Here is a 15479-nt window from a genome sequence, read left to right on the forward strand (position 1 = left end):
CAGAAGTAGTTAGAGAGGACAGAGCTTTTGCTGCATTTGTTGTCAGGTCGATTTTGCATGAGCATGTGCAGATGTATTTGTGCCAACCCAATTGCAGTTGAATGCGTGTCTGCAGGCACAGCAGCATCTCAATCCTCTTGCTTGCAGCAAGGGTGATCCTGTGGTGGTTTGGAAAGTTGCTTCCAATTTTTATCTTCCATTTCCCCCCTCCCCCCCCCCCCAAAGTAGGCGTATTTCATGTGGCTTATTCATGGCACTCAGCTACACAGACTTGTTCCTTCATTTTTAGCCTCCTCCCTTTTTCTTCTCTGGCAATGTGCTGCATGTGAAAGAGGTCACTCCTTCCAGATTGCAGAGCTTTGGCTGTCCTAAACAATAATTAGTCATATTTTCATTATCATTTTTAGTCTGTGTATTAAATCTCACAGGCAACACTAAATGTGCTGGAAGAACTGCATCTGATGATGCTTCAATAGCAGCTGTAGCTGTGTCAGCCCATGAAGCCACTCCTAGGCAGTCTCAAACTGCTTGGTCTGCTCACAGCCATGCAAAGTGAGGCTGAGCATCACAGAATTATTGAGGCTAGAACAGACCCTCTGAGCTCAGCCTATGACCCAACACCAGCACATCAGCCAGACCATGGCACTGAGTGCCACATCCAATCTATCCTTAAACACCTCCAGGGACGGCGACTCCACCACATCCCTGGGCAGCCCATTCCAGTGTCTGATTTCCCTTTCCATCAGGAAGTGCTTCCTAACATCCAACCTAAACCTCCCCTGGCACAGCTTCAGGCCATGCCCTCCTGTGTTGGCACAAGTTGCCTGGGAGCAGAGTCTGAGCCCCACCTGACTACAACTTCCCTTCAGGTAGCTGTAGAGAGTGCTAAGGTCCCCCCTGAGTCTCCTCTCCTCCAGACTCAGCACCCCCAGCTCCTTCAGCCTCTCCTCATCAGCCTCCCCCTCCAGTCCTTTCCCCAGTCTTGCCACTCTCCTCTGGCCCTGCTCCAGTCCCTCAATGTCTCTCTTGCAGTGAGGGCCCAGAGCTGCAGAGAGTCTCCTTAGTTGCCTTTATGTGTTTTAAATGCAACCTTGCAGCACCACCAGCAGTGACCAAGTCCTGTTTTGGTGGTGATGTCTCTCTTTCCACAAGCTATTGCTTCTGTTTGCACTCAAGCAGCAGAACTGTTGACATTGCACGATGTCAGACCTCACTTAAGGGAGCTACAGAGAAGTTGTCAGGGCATGCAGGAAGGCAACAAGGAAGGCCAAAGCCCTCCTGGAACTGAAACTGGCAAAGGAAGAGAACAAGAAAGGCTTCTTCAAATCTATCAGTAGGAAAAAGGAAGCACAAGGAAGGTGTGGGGCAGTGCTGAACGAGAAGGCAGCCTGAGAACTGAGCATGCAGGGAAGGCAGAGTTGCTGAATGCCTTCTTTGCTTCAGTCTTTACACCTAAGGCTGAACTCCCCTATGGACTCCAGACATTGGGTGAAGGAAAGGAAGCCTGGAGGAGGGAATGTTCCCCACTGGTCAGTGCAGACAAATTGAACAGTCAAAGTCCATGGGCCCTGATGAGATGCACCCAAGGGTGCTGAGAGAACTGCCTGATGGTGTCACTCTGCCATTCTCCACCATCTTTGCCCAGCTGTGGCAGACAGGAGAGGTGCCTGAGGGCTGGAGGAGAGCCAATGGCACTCCAGTCTTCAAAAAGAGCAAGAAAGAGGTTCCAGGAAACTACAGACCTGTCAGCCTCACCTCCATCCCTAGGAAAATGATGGAGTGGCTCTTGTTGGAGGGCATCTCAAGGCACTTGGAAGAGAAGAAGGTTACCAGGAGTAGTCAGCATGGATTTACCAAGGGGCAGGCATGCTTGACTAACCTGATAGCATTCTATGATGACATCACTGAATGGGTAGATTCAGGGAGATCAGAGGATGCAGTCTAGCTGGACCTTGGCAAGGCCTTTGACACTGTCTCCATGACATCCTAGTGAGCAAGCTCAGCAAGTGTGGGATGGAAGAGCAGGCAGTGAGGTGGCTAAGGAACTGGTTACAAGATAGAGTTCAAAGAGTGGTGATCAATGGTGCCAGGTCCAGCTGGAGAGCTGTAACCAGTGGAGTCCCCCAGGGATCAGTGCTGAGTCCAGTGCTGTTCAACTATGTCATCAATGACATTGATGAGGGCACAGACAGACAGACAGAGTCTGCTCAGTAAGTCTGCTGCTGACAACAAACTGGGAGGCTTGGCTGATAGAGCTAAAGGCTGTGTGGCCATCCAGAGAGACCTGGACAGAGCTGGGCAAATTGATTGACTGGCTAGGGCTGGGTGGTAGGTTGGACTGGATGATCTTGGAGGTCTCTTCCAACTTGCTTGGTTCTATGATTCTATGAAATGAGGTTCAACAAGGACAAGTGCAGAGACCTGCACCTGGGGACAAATAATAAACTGCACCAGTGCAGACTGGGAGGTGATCTGGGGGAGAGCAGCCCTGTGGAGAGGGACCTGGGAGTGCTGGTGGCTAACATCCATGGCACAGCAATGTGCCCTTGTGGACAAGAGGGCCAAAGGGATCCTGGGGTGTAGTAGGAGGAGTGTGTCCAGCAGATCAAGGGAGGTTCTCCTCCTCCTCTACTCTGCCCTGCTGAGACCTCATCTTGGCTACTGCCTTCATTTTGGGCTCCCCAGTTTAAGAGGGACAGGGATCTGTTGGAGAGGGTCCAGTGGAGGGCTACAAGGATGATTAGGGAACTGGAACACTGCCTGATGAGGTGAGGCTGAGGGACCTGGGGCTGTTTAGTCTGGAGAAGAGAAGACTGAGAGGGGATTTAATAAATGTCTATAAATATCTGAGGGCTGAGGGGTCAGGATGCGGGGGACAGGCTCTGCTCACTGCTCCCTGGGATAGGACAAGAAGCAATGGATGGAAGCTGCTGCACAGGAGATTCCACCTCAACACAAGAGGGAACTTCTTTACTGTAAGGGTCGCAGTGCACTGGCACAGGATGCCCAGAGAGGTTGTGGAGTCTCCTCCTCTGAAGCCTTTCAAGGCCTGTCTGGATGCATTCCTGTGTGACCTGAGCTAGACTGTGTGGTCCTGCTCTGGCAGGGGTTTGGACTCGACAGTCTCCTTGACTCCCTTCCAACCCCTGACATCCTGTGTGCCTGTGATCTTGTGACCTCAGTCATTTGATTTCTTTACTGCAACTGGTGCTAGTACCAGTTTAGTTTTCAAATATGCCTAAAGAAAACAGTTACTCAGCTCAGCATCTCTATGGAGATTCCACCTGAAAATGCACCAGAACATCTGCCACTTTTTACTTACAGATCCTAACATAAAATGCACAGCCTGGCACTTGCCTCCTGCAAAGCAGGGATGCCTCATGTCTCCATGCTGCAAGGGCATGTACCAGTGAATCAGTCAATCCCCATCATTTACAGCAGGCAAGTTCCATTCTCAGTGAAATCAGAAGTCAATTTCTATGACTCTAGATTCTCTTTCTACTGGAAAGTCAGATTACCATCTGTGAGCAACTGATCCTGAATGATTTCAGTGACTAAACCTCCTCCCCCCACCTCTAAAAAACCCTTTCACACAGATTCAGTCATGCTGCTTTAATTAAAAGAACAAAACTAATGATGGTTATTTGCTGGATCAAATTCACACAATCACAGAATTAACCAGGTTGGAAAAGACCTCTAAGATCATCCAGTCCAACCTAGCACCTAACACCTTCTACTTAACTAAACCATGGCACTCGGTGCCTCATCCAGCCTACTCTGAAACACCTCCAGGGATGACGACTCCACCACCTCCCTGGGCAGCCCATTCCAATGCCAATCACTCTCTCTGACAACAACTTCCTCCTAACATCCAGCCTAGACCTCCCCTGGCACAACTTGAGACTGGGTCCCCTTGTTCTGTTGCTGCTTGCCTGGCAGAAGAGCCCAACCCCACCTGGCTACAGCCTCCCTTCAGGTAGTTGTAGACAGCAATGAGGTCTGCTCTGAGCCTCCTCTTCTGCAGGCTGCACACCCCCAGCTCCCTCAGCCTCTCCTCATAGGGTTTGTGTTCCAGGCCCTTCACCAGCCTTGTTGCCCTTCTCTGGACACCTTCCAGCACCTCAACATAAAATCAGAACTTCCTTCATGGTGTTAGTTTAGCACCTGCAAAATGAATGGTGATAGCAAGCAGAAGATACTGGCCAAAATGAAACAAAGGCTAACCTCATTGTGCTGGTTTGAGGCTAATTGGAATATTTTAATGAGAGAAATCTGATTATTGGCTGTGAATAGAAAATAGAGTGATGTCTGAATTAGCCATTCATTCTGTTGAGACATAGAAAAGCAAGGACACAAACATAGGTAAGACAGTCTCTGACTGGGCTGTGCTCTATTAAACCTTCTACCTGAACCTGCACACCTTCCAACTCACCCTTCTGCTTCTTAACCCCTGTGCTAGTTTGAGCCTAGCTGGGACATTTTAGTGAGAGGAATTAGATGCTAGGCTGTGAAAAGGAAACAATGGTGATGGCTGCTGCACTCCTAGGCTTGCTGAGATGGATAAGAACAAAATGCGTAAGAACAAACAGAGATAACAGAGTTGCTCTCTGGTTTTGGCTGCCTCCCTTCTCTCTCTAACCTGCTGTCTGTGTAACTAATTCTTCTACTTCCTAACCCCCCATGCTGATTCTCCAAACTCACCTTGAATGCAAGGCAAAGTCTGGGCTAAGGTAGAGGGGTGGAAAGAAGGGTGGTTGGGAGCCCCTCCTGGGAAGTCTGATTTCTGGGAGGGCTGTTGTGCTTCTGTATTACCTTTTCCACTTGTCTCTTTCTGTCTATAGCTGTATAGATTGTAACCATCTGCTTGTATCTTGTGCTAAGCTGTAAACATAAAGCTCCATTCTAATTTCCAGCTTGGCTGAGTCTAGACTGGGTGATTTTCAGCAAGTGGGGGAGCAAGGAACACCCAAACCATCACATCTCCCCTTGTCAACCTCTTCCAACTCAACTTGCACATAGGAGAGAGATCCTGAGACAAGGAAGAGGGTGGGAGGGGGTGGAAAGAAGGTGGAAGGGTGGCTGGGAGGCCCTCCTGGGCCACTCTGGTTGCTGGGAGGGATATTGTGTTTCTGTATTACTTTTAACTTGTATATAGCTGTATTTAGTTGTGAGTAATTGTAATCCATTGTAACTATCTGCTTGTATCTTGTGCTAAGCTGTATATACATAAAGCTTCATCCCTTAACTTCCAGCCAGGCATGAGCCAGCAGTGTGCCCAGGTGGCCAAGAGAGCCAGTGGCATCCTGGCCTGCATCAGGAATGGTGTGGTCAGCAGGAGCAGGGAGGTCATTCTGCCCCTGTACTCTGCACTGGTTAGACCACACCTTGAGTGCTGTGTTCAGTTCTGGGCCCCCCAGTTTAGGAGGGACATTGAGATGCTTGAGCATGTCCAGAGAAGGGCGACGAGGCTGGGGAGAGGCCTTGAGCACAGCCCTACGAGGAGAGGCTGAGGGAGCTGGGATTGGTTAGCCTGGAGAAGAGGAGGCTCAGGGGAGACCTTATTGCTGTCTACAACTACCTGAGGGGTGGTTGTGGCCAGGAGGAGGTTGCTCTCTTCTCTCAGGTGGCCAGCACCAGAACGAGAGGACACAGCCTCAGGCTGTGCCAGGGGAAATTTAGGCTGGAGGTGAGGAGAAAGTTCTTCACTGAGAGAGTCATTGGACACTGGAATGGGCTGCCCGGGGAGGTGGTGGAGTCGCCGTCCCTGGAGCTGTTCAAGGCAGGACTGGACGTGGCACTTGGTGCCATGGTCTGGCCTTGAGCTCTGTGGTAAAGGGTTGGACTTGATGATCTGTGAGGTCTCTTCCAACCCTGATGATACTGTGATACTGTGCTACTGTAATTCATTGGTGTGGGAGGGTGTGACACCCAGAACCACTCCATCTTACCCAGCAGCAAGTTGAAAGCATTGCCAGCTTAGCTCAGGGGCTGAGGTTTGCCATTTACCTGAAAGAGAGGGCTCTGCTTTTCTGTCCCCGGTGCCTTTTCCACCCAGGGCTCCAGTGGCTTCAGTGTGCTGCTGTTCTGAGTGACAAGAGGAAACTTAGCTGCCAAGGTGGGTCTGCTGGACACAGGCAACTGCTGCTCTTGTTGCACTATCTGGAGTTTCTTCAGTAACTCTTGAGGTGAAATCACTCCAGAAGTGGCTGCTTGATTGCCAGAGAGAGAAAGTGGCTGTCTACGAAGTTTGGATTGCTCTTTACCGAGTGTCTGAGACTCTAAAGTCTGGCCTGGTAGGGAGCCATTGAAATAGACCAAAGGTGGCTGGCTCAGGTTATTTACTGGTGCTGCTGGCGCTCCAGGGGCAGCAGGGGAACTGCTGAACACAGCAGGTGTGGAGTTCACAGACCCTGTTGCACCAGGCTCCATTTTGGCCACTGACCCAGAGTGACTTTGCAGTTGCTGTAGCAAGTTCTGAGGGCCAGCAGCGTCCTGAACTGGGTGAGATGATGCAATGCCATGAGAAGCCACAGGCTGGAAGAGTCCTGTGAAAGTCTCCCCCACAGGGTGGATGTTGCCGTTTGCACAGAGTCGGTTCTCAGGAAGCTCAGCCAGGGGGTGCAGCTCTGTGCCACGCACCATGAGCTTCTGAATGGCAGGGCAGAGCTGCTTCTCTGCCGAGGGCGAATGCCTGCTGGGCTCCTCGTAGGACAGGGAGCGTACCACACCCTGCCTGACAGGGAGATTATCTTGATGCTGCTTCTTTAGCTGTCCTGAGACCCCTGGCTTCTCTTGCTTTCCAAACAGTGCTGTCAAAGACAAGTGCTGCGGTTCAGGATCCACATTCTGTGAGGGGACAAAGCAAAACCATGAACGTAACTGCCTGGTGTGTAAGTTACATTAAGCAGTGACAACATTCAGGTAGCAGTGCTCAAGGAAAAGCCAGGAAAACTGCTGTGCTCTTTTCTCCCAGGAGGGTTTTAAACAGTTTTCTCAGCCAGGAAGGGCAAAACCACAGTTGTCAAGCTGCTAATGTGGGAGAAAAGACATCAGTGAATCTGAGACACAGCAGTGGCTTCACTTCAAGCATCATGGAAGAGAATCTTCCCTTTCAGCCATCAGTACATCAGTAAGAGACAGAAATCTCTCCGTGGATGAAGAGGGGCTGCTTTGTGACATCTGTATCAGCAATGGTGTGACCAGCAGGAGTAGGGAGGTGATCATGCCCTGTACTCAGCATTTGTGAGACCACACCTCGAGTACTGTGTCCAGTTTTGGTCACCACAGCACAGGAGGGACACTGAGGTGCTGGAGCAGTGCAGAGAAGGACAACGAGGCTGGGGAGAGGTCTGGCAAACATGGCCTGTGAGGAGTGGCTGAGGGAGCTGGGGGTGTTTAGTCTGGAGAAGAGGAGGCTGAGAGGGGACCTTATTGCCCTCTAAAACTACCTAAAAGGAGGCTGTAGTGAGGCTGGAGCTGGTCTCTTCTGAATTACTAATGATAGGACAAGAGGAAATGGCCTCAAGTTGCATCAGGGGAGGTTTAGGTTGGCTGTTGGGAGGAAGTTCTTTACTGAGCAGGTGGTCAGGCACTGGCACAGGCTGCCCAGGGAGGTGGTGGAGTCATCATCCCTGGAGGTGTTTAAAAGGAGAGTGGCTGTGGCGCTTGAGGCTATGGTCTGGTGATGAAGGATGCTGGGATGAAGGTTGGACTGGCTGATCCTGGTGGTCCTTTCCAACCATAGCAATTCATAATGATTAGATGTTGTGCTGAGGGATTTAGTCAAGGACTTATCAGTGTGAAACTAATGATTGGACTGGATGAGCTTGAAGATCTTTTCCAATCTAAGAAATTCTGTGATCCTGTGATCTTCCTGTCACAGCTGAATTCAGCTTTTAGGATTCTGCAGTCTGATTTAGCCTGAAGATCCATCAAGAGACTTTTCCCAACTGAATTCACATGAAAAAAATCTAACACAAAGGCAGTGATCCAGCAATTGACTGGACCAGCTTCTGATCAAAGCAGCTTCTCAAGTTTTAAAGATGAGCATTCCAGCATGGCATCAGGACAATGTGCCTGGAATTTCCATGCTTCTACATCCTGGGCTAAGGGCTGGGGAGCTCTTTGGAGAACTGATTAGTTCTTGCCAATTCAGTTTACCTTTGAGTTCATTTCCAAAAGGTAAGGAACAGAATCACTCACAGAACACATCCAGTTGGAAGAGACCTCTAAGCAAATCCAGTCTCAGATCTTCCACCCAGCACTGCAGGGCCAATATTAAACCATGTCCCTAGGCACCAGCTCCACAGGCTGCTTAAACACCTCCAGGGATGGGGACTCCACCACTGCCTTCAGCAGACCATTCCAAGAGCTGAGAACCCTCTCTGGGAACAAATATTCCCTAGCATCCAGCCTGAACCTCCTCTTCTGCAGCTTGGAACCATTTCCTCTGCTCCTGTCCCTTGCCACCAAGCAGCAGAGGCTGCCCCCTCCTCGCTCCAACCTCCCTTCAGGCCGTTGTAGCCAGCAATGAGCTCTGTCCTCAGCCTCCTCTGCTCCAGCCTGCACACCCCCAGCTCCCTCAGCCCCTCCTCACAGCCCAGGTGCTCCAGACCCTTCTCCAGCCTCCTTGCCCTTCTCTGGACATGCTCCAGCCCCTCCATGTCCTTCCTGGAGCGAGGAGCCCAGAACTGAACACAACACTCAAGGTGTGGCCTCCCCAGTGCTGAGCACAGAGGGATGATCCCCTCCTGTCCCTGCTGGCCACAGTGTTTCTGCTCCCAGCCAGGATGCCATTGGCTTTCTTGGCCACCTGGGCACTGCTGGCTCATATTTAATCCACTGTCAACCAGAACCCTCAGGTCCCTCTCTGAGTTGCAGCTTTCCAACCACACATCCCCAGGTCTGTAGCTTCCCATGGGGTTGTTGTGACCCAGGTGCAGGACCTGGCACTCAGCCTTGTTAACCTTCATACAATTAGCCTTGGCCCATGTGTCTTCCTGTCCAGGTCCTGCTGCAAAGCCTCCCTTCTCTCCAGCAGATCGACACAGCTACCCAGCTCGGTGTCATCTGCAGATTTATTGAGGGTGGTTCCCTACAGTCCTTACAGTAGCTCCTCCTCAAATTCCTGCAGTGGCCTCCTGACTCCAATCAGTATTCCTACCTGGTTAATGGATGACAGCAGCAGCAGTCAAAGAACAGGCAGAACTTGTTACCTTGCTTTGCTGAGGTATTCGTTGGTGCTGACTCTCACTAGGCTTGACTGGGATTGGTTTGATTAGGTTGGGGTTGTTATAGATGGCAGAAGAGCTGGTTATTTGTTTTGGCTCTGAGCAGGTCTTACACTGCAACAGAAAAGAAGGAGTTTTTAGTAAGTGTGATGATATCTTCTCCCTTAGTTCTCCACTACAGTCAAATGCAGACAGAGGCAGGTATTCAAAGAACTAGATCAGAGGATGACAGAATTAACCACGTTGGAAGAGACCTCTAGGATCATCCAGTCCAACCTACCACCTAACCCTTCTGATTAACTAAACCATGGCACTGAGTGCCTCACCCAGCCTCCTTTCAAACACCTCCAGGGATGGTGACTCCACCACTTCCCCAGGCAGCCCATTCCAATGCCAATCACTCTCTCTGCCAACAACTTCCTCCTAACATCCAGCCTAAACCTGCCCTGGCACAGTTTGAGACTGTGTCCTCTTGTTCTGTCCCTGGGTGCCTTCCCAGGTGCAGGATCCCAGGTGCTTCTCTGGGTGCAGACACCAACTTGCAGCACTGATTATGAAATAAAAGAACTACCAAAACTGCAACAACTGCAACCTGATCTTCTGAAATCACAAAGCATATGTAAAATAAAACAGTTGATGCCAAGATTTCCTTACTATGAGCCTTCCCTCTCATTTAAATCCCACTTCTCTTTGTTACCTTCTGCTTTTCTAGCACTTAAAAAGTACCCCATGAGATTATGTAAAAAAACAAACACCTCAGAAACCAAGCAACAGATCTGCTTTTTCTTCATCAGCAGGCAGCTGGAAGTTGTTTAGATAGACAAAGATTAATGGGCCTATAAAGAACATTTTAAATGTCTTGTTAGAATCTGAACTACGGCAGAATGGGCTGGGTTGGAAGTGACCTCCAAAGCTCATCCAGTCCAATCCCCTCTGCACTCAGCAGGGACATCCTCAACTAGAGCAGGTTGCCCACAGGCCTGTCCAGTCTCACCTTCAGTAAGAGAGACCTGGACAGACTGGAGAGCTGGGCACAGATGAAGTTCAACGAGGACAAGTGCAGAGTTCTGCACCTGGGGAGCAATAATAAACTGCACCAGTACAGGCTGGGAGGTGATCTGCTGGAGAGCAGCCCTGTGGAGAGGGACCTGGGGGTCCTGCTGGAGAGCAAGTTACCCATGGCACAGCAATGTGCCCTTGTGGACAAGAAGGCCAATGGGATCCTGGGGTGTATTAGGAGGAGTGTGTCCAGCAGATCAAGGGAGGTTCTCCTCCCTCTCTACTCTGCCCTGGTGAGACCTCATCTTGAGTACTGCCTTCAGTTTTGGGCTCCGCAGTTGAAGAGGGACAGGGATCTACTGGAGAGGGTCCAGCAGAGAGCTACAAGGATGATTAGGGGACAGAAGGCATGGCTGATGAGGAGAGGCTGAGGGACCTGGGGCTGTTTAGTCTGGAGAAGAGAAGACTGAGAGGGGATTTGATACATGTTTATAAGTATCTGAGGGCTGCCAGGAGTGGGGGGACAGGCTCTGCTCACTGCTCCCTGGGATAGGACAAGGAGCAATGGGTGTAAGTTGCAGCACAGGAGGTTCTGCCTCAACACAAGGGGGAACTTCTTTACTGTAAGGCTCTCAGAGCACTGGCACAGGCTGCCCAGAGAGGTTGTGGAGTCTCCTTCTCTGGAGCCTTTCAAGGCCTGTCTGGATGTGTTCCCCTGTGATCTGTGTTAGGATTGTCCTGCTCTGGCAGAGGGTTGGACTTGATGATCTCCTTGGGTCCCTTCCAACCCCTAACATCCTGTGATCCTATGATCTCCAGGGATGGGCCCCAACCACCTCCCTGGGCAATCCTGCAGTGCAGAACTTGTTCCTAACATCCAATCTCAATCTGCTCTGCTCTAGTCTGAAGCCATTGCCCTCATCCTGTCCCTGCAGGCCTTTGCAAACAGTCTCTCTGCAGCCTTCCTGTAGCTCCCTTCAGGTATTGGCAGGATGCTATTAGGTCTGCCTGGAGCCTTCTCTTCTCCAGGCTGAACACCCCCAGCTCCCTCAGCCTGTCCTCGTAGCAGAGCTGCTCCATCTGCCTGATGATTCTGATAGCCTCCTATGGACCCACTCCATCAGGTCCTTCCTGTACTGAGGGCTCCAGAGCTGAAGGCAGTATTCCAAGTGAGGTCTCCCCAGAGAAGTGGCAGCATCCCCTCACTCAATCTGCTGGGCACTGTTGCTTGATACAATTAACTGGTAAGAATCAAGGAGTTAATTTGATCTAACACAAATAGTCATAGTTCATCACCTGAATTTGGTGGGCTCTAAATTTTATGTCACAGGACTAATGCTTGCATAAGGAATGATCAGTGTTGGTTTCTCATTCAGTCCTCCAAAGAGCCCAGTTTGATGCCTTAGTGGGTAAAGAACTCTGGAGTAGACAGCCTGCAGTGTGCACACAGAGCAGAGACCCTGCTGTGCAGTTATGAAGATGTCAGTGTCCTTTCCAGAGCTTTCTGAGACAAACTCCTTAGGATACAAACATGTTCAGTGACAAAATAACCTCCAGTGACAAAATAACCTCCATTCTTAAACTGACAGAGAGCTGATAATGGAATAAATTCCTGACACCTACTACAACAGCCAACAAAGACACAGCCTGCAGGTCTGCTCAGTAACACACAACCTGAGTTCTGAAGTAGACTCCACCAAAGCAAACACCACATCACAACCCAAACACGTGTTCTGCAGCTAAGACCTAGCTTTGAGAAATGGGAGCTGCACAGACCTGCCAAGTACAAGGAAGAGATGCCAGAAGGTCTGATACAAGGAAAGAAGGTCAGCCAAGACCTGATGAAAGTCAAAGAGCTTTGTAGATAGATGTCTAAGCTGACAGTGATGAAGAGGACTGTGAAGTTGCCAGAGTTCAAGTACAGAGCTAAAAAGCCATGGAAACTAGGGATTTCTACCTAGCTGATGTAAAGCAGCTACAACAAACAGCCACATGAAAGCTTTTAAGGTGTTCATCAGAAGAGAAGAACTTAAGGAGGGCAAGAACTGTCTCAAAGCAGAGCAGCTGCAGCAAGGACTTCCAGTCAGAGCTCATCTTAAGTGAATCAGAGCTAATTCAGGCTGTTTCAGAACAGTGAATGTAGACTCTGGAGCATCCAGGCTGAGGATGGCACAGTGCCCTCAGAAAAGCTAAGCCTTCTGGATGCTACCATCAAGACCTTCACACAGTTAATGAACAAAACTTGAGGCACCTGAAAACTTAGACACTATATTGCTGTTTGCCAGGATAGTGTCATTGGAACAGTAAAGCAATAGTCAAGGAGCTGACACAGGTGTCCAGAGGCCATTCTGGCTTGATACTAGAACTGGTGTTCTTATCCAGTGGGTGCTAAGGTCTTATCCTTAGCAATGAGGGAATAATATTTGGTTATTTTGGGCACATCCAGACAAAAGACATCCACCTAATCTGTCCTGGGTCACAGCAGGACTGTGCAACACAGAACTAAACCCAGAGCTTGTCTTGGAGTACAAAAGAGGACACAGTGGGTAAAGAGAGACACATATTAGCCTGGAGAAGAGGAGGCTCAGGGCAGAGCTCATTGCTGTCTACAACTCCCTGAAGGGAGGATACAGCCAGGTGGGGTTGGGCTCTTCTCCCAGGCAAGCAGCAACAGAACAAGGGCACAGAGTCTCAAGTTGTGCCAGGGGAGATCTAGGCTGGGTGTTAGGAGGAAGTTGTTGTCAGAGAGAGTGATTGGCATTGGAATGGGCTGCCCAGGGAGGTGGTGGAGTCGCCGCCCCTGGAGGTGTTGAAGCAAAGCCTGGATGAGGCACTTAGTGCCATGGTCTGGTTGATTGGCCAGGGCTGGGTGCTAGGTTGGACTGGATGATCTTGGAAGTCTCTTCCAACCTGCCTGATTCTATGATTCTCCCCCTCTATGGCACTCTGCTGAGATCCCACAGAGCCACAGAGAATCACAGAAACATCCAGGTTGGAAAGGCCCCTCAGGATCACCAAGTCCAACCTATAACTCTACTCTACAAGATTCACCTCAAACCATATACCTAAGCACCACATGTAAACAACCCTTAAACACATCCAGAGTTGGTGACTCAACCACCTGGAGCACTGTGCCCAGTTCTGGAGCCCCTGGTACAGGAAAGATCCAGAGGTGCTGGAATGTGTCAGAGAAGGGCCACGAGGATGAGCAGAGGGCTGGAGCTGCTCTGTTATGGGGACAGTCAGAGGGTTGGGGTTGTTCAGTCTGGAGAGAAGGCTCCAAGGAGACCTTATTGTGGCCTTTCTGTATCTGAAGGGGACTACAAGAAAGCTGAGGAGGGACTTTCTAGGTTGTCAGGTAGTGATAGGACTGGGGGGAATAGATCCAAGCTAGAGGAAGGGAGATTGAGATTAGATGTTAGAAAGAAGTTCTTCAGCATGAGCTTGGTGAGAGGCTGGCACAGGTTGCCCAGGGAGGTGTTGGAAGCCTCATCCCTGGGTGTTTTTAAGGCCAGGCTGGATGTGGTTCTGGGCAACCTGCTCTAGTGTGAGGTGTCCCTGCCCATGGCAAGGGGGTTGGAAGTGGATGATCCTTGTGGTCCCTTCCAACTCTGACAATTCTGTGATTTATCTCACCCCTCTTAACTTTATGTTGCTAACAAATGAAAGAAAACCACATATTGAGTTATGAGGTCTAATACTACCAGCACTCCTGTCCCAGAAAAAGAGCAATCTTTTCTGGTTTTCTCTCAGCAACCCCTTAAATGCAGAAAGATTAAAGACGAAGAAAGAAGCAAATTTGCATGAGGTCTTCTCTGCATGGAAAAAAAATTAAACCAACAGATCTTCTGGAATCCCTTTCCTTTGTCAGTGTGCTAATGTGAAATTGGAAGGCAGCTTTGTTTAGATTTATCATCACCTCCTCATGTAATCTGAAGACAGCCTAATAATTTTCCAGTTTTCCATTTACAGTATTTTTAAGGTTAAAATACAGAAAAGATTACAGGCTTGGAGGTGTTTGCCCACTATAACAACATTAAGTCCTTAGTACAGAAAATAGTCAGTTTCTTAAGCTTTGAAAGAAGCTGTAGCATATCAAAAAGGGCTACAGTCATAGAATCATAGAATCAAGCAGGTTGGAAGAGACCTCCAAGATCATCCAGTCCAACCTAGCACCCAGCCCTACCCAGTCAACTAGACCATGGCACTGAGTGCCTTATCCAGGCTTTGCTTCAACACCTCCAGGGATGGTGACTCCACCACCTCCCTGGGCAGCCCATTCCAATGCCAATCACTCTCTCTGACAACAACTTCCTCCTAATATCCACCTTAGACCCTCTCTGGCACAACTTGAGACTGTGTCCCCTTGTCCTGTTGCTGCTTGCCTGGCAGAAGAGCCCAACCTCACCTGGCTACAGCCTCCCTTCAGGTAGTTGTAGACAGCAATGAGGTCTGTCCTGAGCCTCCTCTTCTGCAGGCTGCACCCCCCCAGCTCCCTCAGCCTCTCCTCACAGGGCTGTGCTCCAGGCCCCTCACCAGCTTTGTTGCCCTTCTCTGGACACCTTCCAGCACCTCAACATCTCTCTTGTTCTGTTGCTGCTTGCCTGGCAGAAGAGCACAACTCCCACCTGGCTACAGCCTCCCTTCAGGTAGTTGTAGGCATTTAACTATAAGCTTTTAACCATGAGCTTTCTGAGGATCTCATTAGTAGACACATCTCAGAAAAATAACTTTCCCTCTCTTTAAATGACTTCTATATCCTTGTACCCATAAATACCTTCAACATATCTGAGGCTCAGAACATTCATGAGCTGTAGTACTGCCTGCCAACACATGAAATACAGAAAACAGCAGTAGGAAACTGCAGGCTCTCTAACAACTTCCAGCATATAGCTGAACAGTTAAAATGATTAGATTTTTATTCCCCAAAGTAAAACGTTTTTGATTGCTCAATAATAGAGAACATTATTAGTCCATTAGTTACTTCTTTATTTAGAAGCCTCAGAAGACCAAAGCAGCACAAGGGCTGAAATCCTACTACATATCAGACCTTCTCATTTCCTTTCATTAGTGTTTGAAAGTAGCTAACAGCCCACAATTAAAAGCAGTAACTTCACTGGGAAAGGTCTTCTCTGAAGAAACTTCTTTGTACAAAGCAGAGGAATCATTGGCAGGTTTGAGGACTTCAGCCAGGAAGAGGACACAAGATCCTGGTGCTACTCAACAAGCACAGGAGGTCTGAGGGTCAAA

The 15479-nt window shown here is 49.5% G+C and overlaps 1 protein-coding gene across 2 annotated transcripts in view; it reads right to left on the reverse strand.

The window, feature by feature from the left end:
• Positions 1-15479, reverse strand: part of DCP1B (decapping mRNA 1B) — a 71658-nt gene that overhangs the window by 18533 nt on the left and 37646 nt on the right. For both annotated transcript variants that reach the window (XM_064155721.1, XM_064155722.1), the window contains exons 6-7: positions 9216-9344; positions 6007-6846 (exon numbers count right to left, since the gene is read on the reverse strand). In XM_064155721.1, the coding sequence (XP_064011791.1) occupies positions 6007-6846; positions 9216-9344 (969 nt within the window). The remainder of the gene's footprint in view (positions 1-6006; positions 6847-9215; positions 9345-15479) is intronic.

The sequence above is a fragment of the Pogoniulus pusillus genome, chromosome 15 (genome assembly GCF_015220805.1).
Source record: "Pogoniulus pusillus isolate bPogPus1 chromosome 15, bPogPus1.pri, whole genome shotgun sequence".
Lineage (NCBI taxonomy): Eukaryota > Metazoa > Chordata > Aves > Piciformes > Lybiidae > Pogoniulus > Pogoniulus pusillus.